This window comes from Mesoplodon mirus (assembly GCF_964341445.2).
Source record: "Mesoplodon mirus genome assembly, chromosome: 5".
Lineage (NCBI taxonomy): Eukaryota > Metazoa > Chordata > Mammalia > Artiodactyla > Ziphiidae > Mesoplodon > Mesoplodon mirus.
The window spans coordinates 107,385,609-107,401,033 of NC_138980.1; the positions used below are offsets into that span (position 1 = coordinate 107,385,609).

Sequence of the window (15,425 nt, forward strand, 5' to 3'; positions counted from 1 at the left end):
CTGAAATCTTCAGGGAAAGATGAACTCACAGGCCAAAATATCAGGACATTTGAGGAGCACAGTCTTTTTAAAAACCAATTAGCCAGCAAATAAACAATCTATTGGATTATCGATTCCTACAAAAGAGAATTACTGAAATATATGCAATGAGAAATTTTTAAAAAAGCTAATAAAGGTATTAAAAGGGAAAATATGGGAAGATATTAGCAAAATGAAAACAACTAGAAAATGAAAACAACTAGAAAACATAAACAAGTAGAAATATTAGGCATGAAAAATATAATAGTTGAAATAAAGAAACGTAAAAGATGGGATAGCTATGACACAAGAAATAGCTGAAGAATGAGTTAGTGATTTAGGAGAGAAGATTGAGAACATTTACCAGACAGAAGAAGGAGCAGTCACACAACTTGGGGATGCCAAGAGTCAGAATTCAAAACTCACGTCTGTCTGACTCCAAAATCAAATGTGAACCTTTACTCCCATATATTCCTGTCATTCTACAAGATAATAAGCAGAAGCAGAAGACACACTTTGATTAATGCTACTGATGTGGCCTAATAGAGTGACAGCAGAAATGACAAACAGAAGTGTCCTCAGGCTTCAAAGCTTCTCTTTCCATAGTTCTTTCTTCTCTTCTCCGTCCTGGCCACCATCATCCCCTCCACTTTTGCCTCCTAACAGAGAGTGCATCTTCCACACAACAGCTAGAGTGATCTTTCTAAAAGTGTGAAGATAGAACTTGCCTACTGAAAACCCTCTGATGGCTCTTCCATTCTCTGGAAATAAAATCCTGGCTCTCCTTTCCAGCCTCATCTCCTCCCACTCTTCCCTCCATTCACTCTCATTCAACTACACAGACCATCTTTCTGCTCCTCAAACATGCCAAGCAGTTCCTAGCTCAGAGCCTTGGTATCTGCTGTTCCTTCTGCTTAGAATGCTCTTCCCTGCAGTCTCTTCATGGCTGCCTGCTTCCCATTCTTTAAGTATCAACTTCAATAACCCCTCCTCAGGCAAACCTTCCACTCAGTCACTTTCTATCATAATACCCCATTTCATCTTCTCCATAACATTTGTCATTACCTAAAATCATCATATTTACTTGTTTGTGTTTATTTTCTACCGTTCATCACTAGAATGAAAGTTCCCTGCAGGCAGGCACTTTATCTAACTTGTTCTCCATGGTTTCCCCAACACTGAGGAGAGTGCCTGACACATAGCAGGTGGTCAATAAATATTTGTTGACTGACTGATTGCTGTAGCTGGACTGTTTCCTTAAGGCTCAGTTGTTAGAAAATTGGAGGAAAAAATGGTTCCACAAAGCTCCAAGTTGTTAGAGCCTGAAAGTTTTCAGTTTCCTTTCTCGAGCAGTATAAAATAGCTTCAGCCTGGGTGAGATTCATCTTTCTTATCACCTGCACATCTGAGGAACAGAGATGGCTTAGCTAAGTGTTTCAGTAGTAAGATTCCATCCACTACTCATTTGGCTCAAAAATGTTCTTCTGGAAAACTACCAAATGGAGCCTCATATATATAAAATCCATTCTTCTAAAACCCCAGCATGCTGACAGTGCTACCCTGGATGGGATGTATGAGTCACAGGCAGAAGGGAAGAGGGTGTCAGGCCCTGCTGATGGTGACACATAGCCTAGCAGTGGATTGCAGATTTACTCATTGTTTTCCTTGAGCGGGTGCTTCTTTCTGGTCTCCAGACAATCTACAGCCTGGATTTGCCAGTGAAAGAGTATTTGATCTTCATTTGTTCTGTACAGACCCTTGTAAATCATGCTGCATTCCTCTCAAAGTTTAGAATTTGTTCTCTCTTAGGTGTTCTCATTGTGGCAGACACGGTTGGTTAACTTCTTAATAGCCATCCCTGCTTCTGCCTGACTTGGTACGTCCTCCTGTCCCCCATGTCCTTCAGGGTGGGGTGGGGCGCAAGCTAACCATGGTGGTCCCATTCTTCTGGGCTGAGATGCAGTTGGTTTAGGTAGGAGCACGTGAAGCAATTCTGGCCAATGAGATGCAAAGGGAAACCTACTGTGGGGCTTCTGGGTAAGGTTGCTTTGCCTTTAAGAAGACATGCTCAAGAAGAACCTTCTCTCTTTTTTGCTGGATGTAGTCATGTCTGTGTGTGATGCCTGGAACTGCTGAAGCTACCTGTGATCATAAGGGGAAAGAGGATGGCTGGGAAGAAGGATAGAAAACACCTGGGTGCTTGATGATGTTGTTAAGCCTCCAAATTAACCAAATTCTAGATTTTTAATGTGAACTAATGAACGTCCTTACATTTAAACCATTTTGGTTGGAGTTTTTACAGGTAGCTGAAAGCACTGTATCTGTATCTAGTAACTTACCAATAAAAATGTCAGTTGAAATAGAAATGTATCAGTAAGTATTTACTAAACGTCTACTCTAGTCCATGTACAATATATAAAGGTCCTGTCCCTCCAGGAACTTAGTCTGATTCAGTGTTTCTTGTGAAGAAACTTGCATTAGTATCATGGGGGTGGAGAAGGGAGGGAAGTCGCTAAAATGCAGATTCCGTGGCACCACTCTAGACTTACTAAATCGTAATTTTGGGGGTGAGGGGAAGAACAAGAATATGTATTTTAAATAAGCACTTAGATGAATCTAATATATTCTTAGGACCGAACATCACTGATTTATTTAAGACTGGTCATATGAGTCATGACCAGTCTTGAAGGCATAAAGGTAAAGAACATATAATGAAGTGCTGAAGTGTGAAATGTGGACTATGAGATTTCAAATCATGCAGATATTCAGAGGCAGCTTGGCAAGTTGGAAGGCAAGGTAGACCAAGGGTAGAATACAGGTTCCACCACTTACCGACCAAATATTTCTGTTCATTCATTTTAGACAGAGGTAATGGGGCCACTTTGCCATATGGCTGTTAAGTTCTGAGGTCACATGTAGAAGCAGGTGGTAGGGAGCAGTGAGACCAGTGAGACCTGCTCTGCCGTCCAGGCTCACAAGGGGCCTATGTGCACTCAGTCTTTGGGTGTGTTGTTGGCTGGTATCAGGACTGTATCCAGAAAGAGCACTATATCCAGAAAGGTCTGAGGAAACAGACCTAAGCCAGTAGAGGGGCCAGTGGAACAGGGCTGCCACCTCTGCTCAGATGCCAGCCTGTGGTCCTGCCTTCAGAGTTGGCCTCAATGTTGTTGCTCTTTGGCACATGGAAGGAAGCCTTGCAGGGCAACACCTAGTGCTATGTGAGTGTATTTGCCTGCAACCATGGGACATTAAGTGGCACATAAATGATGGACTGTAGTTACTTATTTTCTTTTAGTTCTTAACATTAATTTTTAAAAGTTATTTTATATTTAAGTGGAGAATGTTCCTTTTTTATTTTTTATTTATTTATTTTTTTGCAGTACGTGGTCCTCTCACTGCTGTGGCCTCTCCCGTTGTGGAGCACAGGCTCCGGATGCGCAGGCCCAGCGGCCATGGCTCACGGGCCCAGCTGCTCTGCGGCATGTGGGATCCTCCCAGACCGGGGCACAAACCCGTGCCCCCCCGCACCGGCAGGTGGACTCTCAACCACTGTGCCACCAGGGAAGCTCGAGAATATTCCTTTTTGAAATGTCTTTTCATGTCTGAGATTTACTATTGGAGTATTATTATTGTTGTATATTAATGATGCTTAATGAAGCACCAAATCATGCTCTGTTTAGTTCTATTTGCATGATTCCTACAGGATGAAGATAGAACTTATATATATGTTTCCTATTTTTTGCTGTAAGGAAAGGGAATATTATTTTCCAATTGACTTTTCTAAATCAATGACTGGAATAACATTCAACATACGAACATTCTCAGTCTTCTAAGAGAGATTCCTAGTAATACTGTTGTTCAAAACATCAGATCATCCACAAGTTTAAAAACTGAGGCTTTTCATTAGTAGCGAGATGTGGCTACCCTGAACTTAAAAAATTCACTGCTTTATTAGTATATCATAGCAGTGGGACTTATATATCTAAACTTAACTGTGAAAGAAAGATATAACGAATATTCCAGACTTGTGCAGATGGAGTTACTCACCACAGGAGGAAGTATTCCTAAGGGGCCTTTTCAGAGGGATATTTGGACTTTATATAAATCATTGATTATGTAGCTGACAACTGAATCTGAACAGATTTCCCACAAACTCTGAGTTCTGTTTCTCTGCAACTCAATGTGACTTACACCAGCTCTGCTCTTGCTTGGCAGATGCATTGGTCCATAGTAACTCTCACTTCTCTGCCCGTTCTGTTCTTGCGACTAGAGCACTAAATTTACTTAGGAGATTTTAATAACCATTTCGGCAACCTGTAATATTCAAGAGACAAAAATTTGAAAATTTAACCCCCTTTCTAGAACACAAAAGGGCATAACTGAAGAGAACTTTCATTTCCATGAGATTTATTCTATGACTAGTTACATTCTCAGTGCATAGAGTCCTGCAAAAAAAAAAAAAAAAAGTGAAAAAAGTGGCATTTCAGAGAATATTTTGCTGCCTCACAAAAATAATCTGTGAGTGTGTGCGTAGAGTGATGGAACTGATAAAATGTCTTTTCTATGGTTTCTCCATTGCTTGTTCCTAAGCATTACCCTGGGAGATGGTTTTGGTGGCTCTAGAAGCCTCCATTGCTGAGTTTTACACAGGGCTGAATGCTGTGGGTGGGTGAAGGGAGGCATCTCCTGTTTTAAATAACACATAACAGGAAGAAGCAGCCCAGTAGGGCTGGGTTAGCATGGGCTCTGCGTGGAGGAGCTAGGAAAGGGAAGGACTCCAAATAATGACCTGGCCGAGAAGAGACTGGCTGTGGATCTTTTCCAGAGGCAAGTTATGTAATATATGAGGCAAACTCCCCGTGTTCAGTAACATTTTCAATAAAATTACAGAATTAGTAATGTACCTGTTGTGATTGGCTTTCTGGTAGAGGCATTCAGGTTGGCAGGTGTTCCTGAGTCCCTGTGTGAATGGGGGGGGTGCTCAGTGGACATCCGGGTGACACAGGGGCAACATGTCAATGGCAGCAGCAAGTTGTTTTGAGGGTCTTTGGAGTTCTTACAGCGTTTTCTAGGGCTCTTGAGATGCTTACCCATATTACCTTGCTAATGTTGGGCTCTGAGAGTTATTTATGTGAGTCTCCAGGGGAAAAAACACTCTACTTGGAGTTGGAAGACTGGGGGCTCGAGCTCTGCCTCTGCCACTTAGTACCCTTAACCTCTACTAAGCTGTCCAGAAGAGAGCTCCTTATTTGTCCTGGGAGATGACTCCTGCCTACTTACTTGGCTGAAGTTTTCAATTTACGTAATGTATCTGAAGTGCTTTGTAATGTCTACAAGGGTCATATACGTGTGTTCTTGTTATAATTATTAGTAATGATTAGATGGTGCCATGGGCTGAATTGTGTCCCCACAAAAAGATATGTTGAAGTCCTAACCACCCCCCACCCCAGTACTACAGAATGTGACCTTAGAGGTCGTTGCGGATGTGATTATTCATACCTACTGAGGTCTTACGGGGTTGGTGGGCCCCTAATCCAGTATGACTGATATCCTTGTAAGAAGATGGCTGTGTGATGGCAGAGACACAAGGAGACCACGTGAAGGTGGAGGCAGGGACTGGAGCGAGGCAGTTACAAATCAAGGAACACCAGGCCTGCTGGCTGTCACCAGAAGCTAAGAGAGGCCAGTGGGACATGTTCTCCCCAGAGCCCTCAGAAGGAATCAACCTGCAGACACCTTGATTTCAGACTTCTAACCTCCAGGATTTTGAGATAATAAACGTCTACTGTTTGAAGCCACCCAGTTTGAGGTACTGTATTGTGGCAGTCCTAGGAAACTAATACAAATGGTAGATTATTTGAGGGGAGCTTCTAGCCCAAGAGAAATGTAAGGAATCTATTATTATTGCTGTTTGATCTCTCCATAATGCTTATAGTCAACATAGCACTTTCATAAACATGATTTCATTTCAACCCCACAACTTGTCCTTGGCATAAATAAAATTTTTCTCAATTTAGGTGAAAACTAAAGCTTAAAGATGATCAGTAATCCAGCTGGGAAACATTTCAACCTGCCCCCTTGACTCTTTTTCCCTACACCACAGCACATTTGTTTAGACCAGTTAGTAGTTCTGCCTGTTATATTTGAATTTTTCTCAGAGACATAAGATATATTGATTCCTCTGCATATATATATAAATATAAATATATATTCAAGGTATATATATTTATAGGTATAAAGTTATATACATATAACTGGCATATATATCTACACATGTATATTCCTCTGCATATATAAATATGTATTCAAGATGCATATGTTTATATATAATGTTATATATAACTTGTATATATAAATATATTCCTCTGCATTTATATATATATATTTATATATATATAAAACTTTCTTCCAACATCATGTAATTTTTCACCCCAGTTACCTTTGCTTGGCTCACATCTCTCCGTGGAGCCCTAAGGGTCCTCTTTGTGGCCCAGAGGTTGGAGGGGCTCCCTCTCTGCTCTAGTGAACTGAGACTAGCCTCGGCCTGACCTCAGCACAGTTCTCACACTTGAGCAGAAACTCTCAGGTGTGGCAAGAATTCAGTCCCTCCTGGGATGGGAGGAACTGAGCTTCATGTGGGCAGCTCCTGCCTGGACTGATATGGAAGTGCTGTGGGTAATGCCCAGTTCCTGTAACTGTGTCCACCCCCAGCACAGTGAGATGATGCCAGAGAGAGAGTAAAAGACTGCACTGTGGCTGATGGTAGTGCCTCCCAGGCTGCCTACATCCCACAGAGGGATGCACTTGGAGGCAGATCAGATATGGCTGCCTTCACATCTTCCATGCTGCGAGGGATGGGCTGGAGGTGACGATGTCCCAGGCTCTATGTGTGTGTGTGTTGAGAAGATAGCTGGCAGGGGGTGTGGATAGCGAGTGGTTAAGAAAATAGGCTTTGGAGTAACGTAGACACAGATTTCTGTGTTAGAATCTTGGTCTGTCATCGCACTGTGTGACCTTGGGCAAGTATTTGACTTCTCTGTGAACCCCAGTGACTTCATCTTTAAAATAGTGACACTCTCCACCTCTTAGGGTTATTGTGAGGATTAAATGAGATGATTAACACGGAGTAAGAGCTGGAAACGTTAATGCTGAATGCGGTCAGTGGGGCTAGAGAACTGTGCAGGGTGGGAGGGGCTCTGCCAGGTAATAAGCAACTTGCTAACAACCCAGAGTGCCCCATGTATCATTTTTATAAGCTATGCCGACTATTTTGAGCTTTCTCACCTGGAAGCTAGTTGCCCTTGAAGATGGATATGATACTGCAAAATAAAACCCAAGAGATCTCCAACCTAACATGACCTATCCCATAAAAAGCTCAACCAACAGTGTTTTGTCTTCCTTTCCTTGTACTGTAATGTGAAATATCTGTCTTCATGTAGCAACAAAAGCAATGCATCACAGTATAATAAAATGGCTGCCATGGTACTAAGAAAAAAACCTTGAAAATGAATACTTCCCAGACCCTGAATGCCCTATTCTACTTACAAGTAGAGATCATTAATAATTTATTATTTTGCCCATTTGACTCACTGATAGTTTTATATATCCAAATTTTGCATACTATTCTTTGGGTGTCAGCCAGACCCCCATCTTCCCAAAATGTACTCCTGAGAGAATTCCTGAGATGTGTATTGGCTATAGCCCAGCCTGGATAACTCTTCAGTACAAAGCAATTTCATTTTCTTGGCCCAGATAGCATTACAGTTCGGGTTTATACTTCCCTCCTTTTTATTCCAGCCCTCTTTGCCCCTGTGTTGTTTCTGCCTCACCACAGGAGTGTTCCTGCCTTAGAAACTTAGCTTTCCCCTGGATGTCCCCATGGCCCACTTTCTCATCTCCTGGTTTTTCTTCAAATCTAACTTCTCAATGAACTTTACCCTGGCCAGACCACCTAACAATGTGTATCTCTTCCTCTTACTAGAACAGAAGCTCCATGAGGACAGGGTCTTTGTTTTGTTCACTGAAAACCCTCCAAGTGCCTAGCATAGTGCCTGGCATGTAGTAGATTGTCAATAAATATTTGTTAAGTGAATAAAGGGTTATAAACAGTTTTTGAAGACCAAAGAATCTAAGGGAGGGAAGAGACCTTAGAAATTATTTGATTCGGTGGTGAGAAACTTTTTTTTTTCAGGAGAGTCAACTGAAGGAAAATAAAAAGTAATTTATGGGCAGTATTTGTTTTCTACACCATATGAAATCCTGTGGGGGAATAACATATGTTCTTAAATCTTAATCACTTACTTTATTACATAAAAGAGTGTTTATGAGTTTAAACTGTGGGCAGAGTTGAGAAATAGAAAGTAGTGGTGCCTCTGATCTGCATTCTGGAAATGAATTCTGGATCTTACCTTGAACAGAGACAGCCCTTGTGACTCAGGCACCTAAAACGCCACCCCATTTTATAGAGGAGGCAGAGATTGCCTGGAGAAGCAAAGACATTTTAGTTTTCTCAAGGTCACATAGCTGATTACAGGCAGATTCAAGAGTGGACCTAGGTGCCTAGCCTCCATGCCATGCTCCTTCTACCAGCAGAAGAAAAAGAAGAAAAAGAAAAAGCCTCTGGTGCTTTTCTGCTTAATTAAGATTAAGTGAGCATTGACAACACCATCATGAACTCAGCGGATATCTGTTCATTGTGAATCTATAAACACATGTGGAAATCAGAATTATTTACTGCTTTTAATATAATGTCACCATAATTGTCCTAGAAATGATTGCAAGCATTCCGCCTGCCCCTGCTGCATGGATTATTAATATGACCTAACATTTAGCAAGTGTGGGTGTTGCTCCAGCTGCCTGAGGCTGAGAAGGGCCCTGTACATGCTCAGTCTGCCTTTCTTTTTAATGTGCTCATCTCTAGCCAAACCTTGTTCCTAGACTAGGCATCATCTCTTTTGTTGCTGAATTTTTACTCTTTTCAGTTGTTTTTATTATTTGTTTTTAGTATTGCCTATAAATATGCCCATATAGATTTATAAGGCAGAACCCCTGAGAGTATGTAACATATATTCAGGCTGTTTAATGAATCAATAATGACTTTTACTTGTGTGAGTACTCTGCTTGCATATCAATACTTTTGTTGCCATTCAATGCATACTATGACTGTGAGGAAGAAGTTATTTTTAAAATTATTGTTTTTTATGTTTATTTTGTTGGATTCGATATGTCAATTCAAAATATCTGCACTGATGATTGAAATGCCCAAATGCCATTTTGCTTTTCCAGTTAATCAGCTACCCAGGAGTCTGCTGCTCTAAGCAGAGCCCTAAAGATTCAATTGCTCCACCATTATTCTCCATTAAATCTGTCAACTACAGTTCCTTAGGAATTGATATTCAATGCATCATGATAGGCTACTGTAGGGGTATCAAAAAGCATTAAGGCCAGAGAGTCCCTGCCTTTAGGGAGTTTGCAGCCTGCTCTGGGAGATTAGAGGAGTGAGACCAAAAGAAAACCAGCCATCTTAGGCAGTACATAGAAAGTTCTTAGATATATGACTTGGACAAAAAGAGAAGGGATGTGGGAGGGATCATGGCGGAAATGAATGTTGGGGTCATCATGCTTTTGCTCTGAATTATAGAATACTTCTTTCCCTTTGTCTTAATTTTAGTTTCTCTGGAATCCAAGAAATGGCAAAAATTTCCTTGGATTTCGTTTTAAGTTTGTTGCCATCTTCCAGGAATTTTCTCTCATTTCCTATGATGTAAGTCACCATCCTGAGCTAAAGAAATCCACTTGGGTTCATACTGGAATTTGACAGATCAGAAGAACCATTTCTATTTTGTTTGTCATGTGGAGAGTCAGGTGGGAATAGGTCTTTGTGTTCTCCTTGGGTGGCAAGGTTAGCCAATACATCTTTACAATAATTATTTTTGTGCATACCACATTCATTGTCCTTAACTAAGAAAAAATGCCATCGATCCAAATGTCTCATTTCTAAACATTAAAAAAACCTTTCCCCTTGTTTGGTCCTGTTCTCTAAATTACAGCCTCATTGTCACATACGCAAATACAAATCATGGGTAGCATGAAAAGAGGGGATGAAATACTGTGGTTGAACTTTTTGGAATGCCTTAAATTCAGCTGGCTAAGGAACAGGGAAATTCTTAAATGTGAACATACGGTAATATTAGTGATTTTTAAAATTTTATCATCTTCATTGTTAAAAGTAATTTAAAAAATGAAAATCCAGTATTTAGATTTTTCTTTTCATGTTGAATCATTTTCTTTGTTTGGTCATTTTTTTCCCCTGTGGTCATGATGTATATTTTAGAATCAGAATTATTTTAAAGATACAGTGAGTGGGTCTTAGAGAGTTTCTAGTTCAGCCTCTTCATCTGGCAAATGAGAGAATAAACCCAGAGACATATGGGACTGTGTGAAGTCATGCAGAAAATTACTGGAAAGCCTGAGACTAAATCCCAAGTGCCCTGAGAACATTAATGCGCACATCAGACCAAATCCCCCTCTGACATACTCAAATAGAAACTCAAACTAATATGCCTTGCCCTGTATCCTTCCTTTACAAATTGGAATTCTAGGATCTTTTGGACAATGTGCATGTTATCAATTGTATGCTATATTTCCAAGCCCCCGGAGTTCTCCCCCTTTTGTAGACCTTCCCTGGATGAGCTCCAGGTGTGACACTGTAAATAGCAGAAACAAAAACATCCTGATGATTAGTCTAATATATTTCAAAATTTCCTGTTTTTATCATGAAATGTTAACATATTTATTTGGTTTATTTTGAAAGTCACAGTTAACTATATCTGATCTTGTCGTATGTCATTCATTGCCTATGTTGTGTTTTTCATAAATCTATAGGAACCTATGGAGGTTACTTAGAGAGGAAACAGTAAAATGGGCTTGTTTTGTTAATCAGAGAGGAATAAGAGAGAGAGGTTCATCTTCTTGAGATGTTTTAATGCAGTCCTTCTGAAAGCAGAGAACTAGTTTAGATGAACTCAAAGATCTCATTCAGGCACTTTAATTTCTAACGTAATCATCAAGTATAGTAAATAGTTAAAACTGTTGTAATTCACAGACTTACTTGTCAACATACTCAACTAGATCTGTAGAATTCTTGGTTGACATTTTGGCTGGAGATAATCTTACCTAAAACAAAGGTCACGAGTTTAAAATGTATCATTAGCTACTTTACAGGGAAATCTTATCCATCTTATATGTTTTAACTGAAAACAAAATATGTGCTATAGATCATAGATCACCAGCCCAGTTAATCTTGCACATGCCCCCACTTGTACTGCTCAAGACTAAAATCAAAATCAAGTTCTGGGAAGATTCTAGAGGGTTGCATTTCATAGACTTGGTATCATAGTTAAGAAAAAATTTCAGGAAAAGTCAAAGCCATAGATTATTCTTGGATAATTTTTTAATGAAATAGCAAATGATTAATGGCTGAGTTACTAAAGATGTCCTCATAGAGTGAATTATTCCTGACATGGTGAATCTGAGGGGAATCAGCTAATTTTTGAAAACAAAGCCAAAACCTAGAAAACTAGTCTATTCAAATAATTTTGTTTTCTAAGAAATCTGGATGTCAGATTCTTATAGTCAATGAGAAATAAAAGTACAGAGCACAGTTACATACATAACTTCTAGTGTTAAACATAGTTGGCCGTATGAACACAACTAATTCAATAAAATGGTACTAGAAAGTTCCACTTGCATGAAAATTCATAATTTTGTAGCATTTCTAGGAGGAAAGAGGTTACCAAATGTACTCACTATTTTGCTTATGCTGAAACTGTTTTAAACTCTAATGTTCTCTTATTTAAGTTTAAAAAACAAGACAGATTTACCTTCATTTTAATAGCCTCTCACTGAATTGGATTCAATAGGGAGAGTATGAGTTGTATTCCACCTCAGTTAAAAACTTAAGCAAAATATGTTTCTAGGATACTTTTTCTTGGTTTACGTTATTATATACTAGAATGATGAGCAGGATATGTTAAGACCCACTACAGAAATCATTCCTTTTGCAAATGCCTTAGGAACGACCACATTTTGCTTCTTAATTTAGGGCCAAAGAAACTTAATTGGAACCCCTCTCCTCCAATAAAAATTAAAGAAAAAAAGTAAGGTAAGTTTCTTATCAAAGAAGCTAATATAGGACACCTGACAATAATCAGGCTCTCCTGACCAGCCCACTCCGTGGTGAGAATCAGAAAAAGCTTGACGGGCTTCCCTGGTGGCACAGTGGTTGAGAATCCGCCTGCCAATGCAGGGGACATGGGTTCGTGCCCCGGTCCGGGAAGATCCCACATGCCGCGGAGCGGCTGGGCCCATGAGCCATGGCCGCTGAGCCTGTGCATCCAGAGTCTGTGCTCCGCAACGGAGAGGCCTCAACAGTGTGAGGCCCGTGTAAAGCAAAAAAAAAAAAAAGAAAAGAAAAAGCTTGAGGTTGCTCAGGTGAAGCCAGTGAGCCGCTGTGACTGTGCTTTAGATCCTCTCTCCCCAGTGCTGAGTGGGGTTTGCAATGGGTCTGATGCTCCGAATCCAGGTCTTCCCTCAGAGAGTGGATTTACTAATACACTGGGCACCCAGGTGTCCACGTTATGGAAACCATCCTAACTCCCTAGAGAATGGGATTGGTCCTCTGCCCTGGTTCCTGTTTTCACTCTGGATTCCAGCTGGAACAGTACTGTGCCCTAGGCTCCTCACCTACTTAATGGCAGCTCTTTCCTTCTCATCTCTCCGCTGCTACAGCCTGGCCTGTGGGAGATTGTGGGCTGGTCCCTGGCCTTGTATGTTTGGCACCTAGTAGTCCTTTGTGAGTACTTGTGGAATGAAAGGGTGTGATGAATACTGTGTCCAAGGGCACTACGTTACTGGCTTATTGTCTTCCTTTCTCCTTCTGAGGTGAAGCAATTGGATATATCTGTTTTATTTATTTGTTTTATTTTTATTTTGTTCATTTTTAAGTCTTATTTGGAAGACTATAAATAGCATCCTCTTAAAAGCACACCTACAACTCACATACTTGTAAAGTAACAAATGCGAAACCTGACAATGCAGGGAAATTTGGAAAAATATAGGAAAAGTAAAAGGTACAGAAAAAAAATTCTCTTTTAATTCTAAAGCAAAAGCTGTTAACATTGTGGCATATTTATTTACTCTTCGTGCAATTTTTTGATGTATCTAAGACTAAATTTTTATATTTTTGCTGACTGAATATGTCAGCTCTTCCATCCCTATTCCTACAGACTAAGCATAATTATATCAAATTTGTTTCACAAACAACTTTATGATTATTATGGAACATTTTACATGTGTTAGTTTTCATCTGTTTCATAATAATGCTTTATGGCTTAACGGACTATAAAATACTTTCAATATATGATGTGATTTCATTCTTGAAACAGCCCTTTAAGGTGGGGATCATTACCTTTAACTTATGGATAACAATAGTTACCTTAAGTAACTGAAATCTTTATTACAGAAAGAACTTAAGATAATTATTATTATTATTTTTTTTTGTGGTACGCGGGCCTCTCACTGTTGTGGCCTCTCCCGTTGCGGAGCACAGGCTCCAGATGTGCAGGCTCAGCGGCCATGGCTCACGGGCCCAGGCGCTCCGCGGCATGCGGGATCCTCCCGGATCGGGGAACGAACTCGCGTCCCCTGCATCGGCAGGCGGACCCCCAACCACTGCGCCACCAGGGAAGCCCGATAATTATTTTTATAGGTGAGGAATCTGAGGATCAGAGAAGGAACTTGCTCAAGATCATATAGATTATGATAATAATCAGACTATGTCCTTCCTACCTGCTAAGTTCTTTATCTTAGTGGCTCATTCAAACTCCACACTTTTTTTTTTTTTTTTTTTTTTTTTTTGCGGTACGTAGGCCTCTCACTGCCGTGGCCTCTCCCGTTGTGGAGCACAGGCTCCGGATGTGCAGGCTCAGTGGCCATGGCTCATGGGCCTAGCCGCTCCGTGACATGTGGGATCTTCCCGGACCGGGGCACGAACCCGTGTCGCCTGCATCGGCAGGCAGACTCTCAACCACTGCGCCATCAGGGAAGCCCCAAACTCCACATCTTTATCTGATAGGCCTAATTAGCCCATTTCACCGCAGAGGAGACAAGAGAGTTTAAGTAATTGTCCAAGTCACACAGCCAATATGTAGTACAGCCAATAGATACCCAAAAATCAGTCCTTGACATTGTGCTAGCTTTCCAGTCCTCTTCCCATCACAAGAGGCTGCATCTGCTGGTCAGGTGTTTGAGAATTACAGTGCAAAGTCTAAAAACCCTGCTTATTTGAATGTTCTTTTTCATTAATAGGCAAGATATGACAAGTCCATACCAATAAAAATTCTATTTAGCTATTCTCTGTTTTATGTTAGAGATGATGTCTCCACGTTGAGTTTATCATCTTTCCTTTTAAATCTTCACAAAAATAATTGTCAAATTTTTGTTAATTTTTATCTCCACATATTAAAAGTCAGTGCAATGAATGTATCGACAAATTTTTCTTTGCAGCTTGTGCTGGCATCAGTCACTTTTGCAAAGCAGGACAAACAGGAGATGTGGGAGAGTGAACAGAAAAGCAACTCTTCCAGGACTCCTTAGATCTCTCTAAGCAACATTAAGCTTTAAAGAAGCTGAGCAAAATATTCTATTTTGAATATGAATATCTTAAAGTACTTGCTTTCTTTTCTTGGTCACTGGCTGAGCCAAGAAGGGGGCCATCAGGTTCATCTGGCTCTTCCGCAGCAGTGGCAGTCGGGGAGGAACTTTTGTGTACATCCGTATCTAGGCAACCAGAATGCTGAGTCAGATTAGGAACTATGGCAAGTGAATTTTTGCAGTGGTGGAAATTTTCTACTTTTTTTAAATTGAGGGCAGTTTCTATACATACAGTGAAATTTAAAGGGAGGCTTCCAATCTCTTTTACACTTCTTCCCTTCCCTTCTCCCCACCCCAGTTCTCTCCCAGGTCCCCATCACACCTACAGAAAGAGCTTATCACCTCAGGTACTGCCATGATACAGTCAGGAAACTGTTAAGATACACTCATTTAGATCAAAATGTTCTAAAATAATAAGAAATGATTCCTCACCCTATTGTGCCAAAGCCATCTGAGGATCTTCTTTGGGATTTGCTACGTTGTTTGTATGTAAGAAGAAATTCAAGTAAGATAGCAAAGTATGAGATATTTAGAGTCCTTGAGTAATCGATGAGATAAATACCTGAACTCATGATGCCTGATTTCCTGAGTTTATTTTTTTGTTGATTGGACTTTTTTTGAAAGGGCACAGATATTTTTAATTTTCTCTCTCAGAAAGCCAAAATACTAAGGAATCTTAATCGCATCCAGACTAA

At 40.4% G+C, this 15,425-nt stretch overlaps 1 protein-coding gene across 1 annotated transcript in view; it reads right to left on the minus strand.

The window, feature by feature from the left end:
• The window catches only part of FAM81B (family with sequence similarity 81 member B), a 49,983-nt gene extending 35,132 nt beyond the window's left edge, over nt 1-14,851 (minus strand). Inside the window, exons 1-2 of the mRNA XM_082620963.1 lie at nt 14,753-14,851; nt 11,129-11,193 (exon numbers count right to left, since the gene is read on the minus strand). Coding sequence (XP_082477089.1) covers nt 11,129-11,172 — 44 coding nt within the window. The 5' untranslated portion in view covers nt 11,173-11,193; nt 14,753-14,851. The remainder of the gene's footprint in view (nt 1-11,128; nt 11,194-14,752) is intronic.
• Nucleotides 14,852-15,425: the final 574 nt, after the last annotated feature.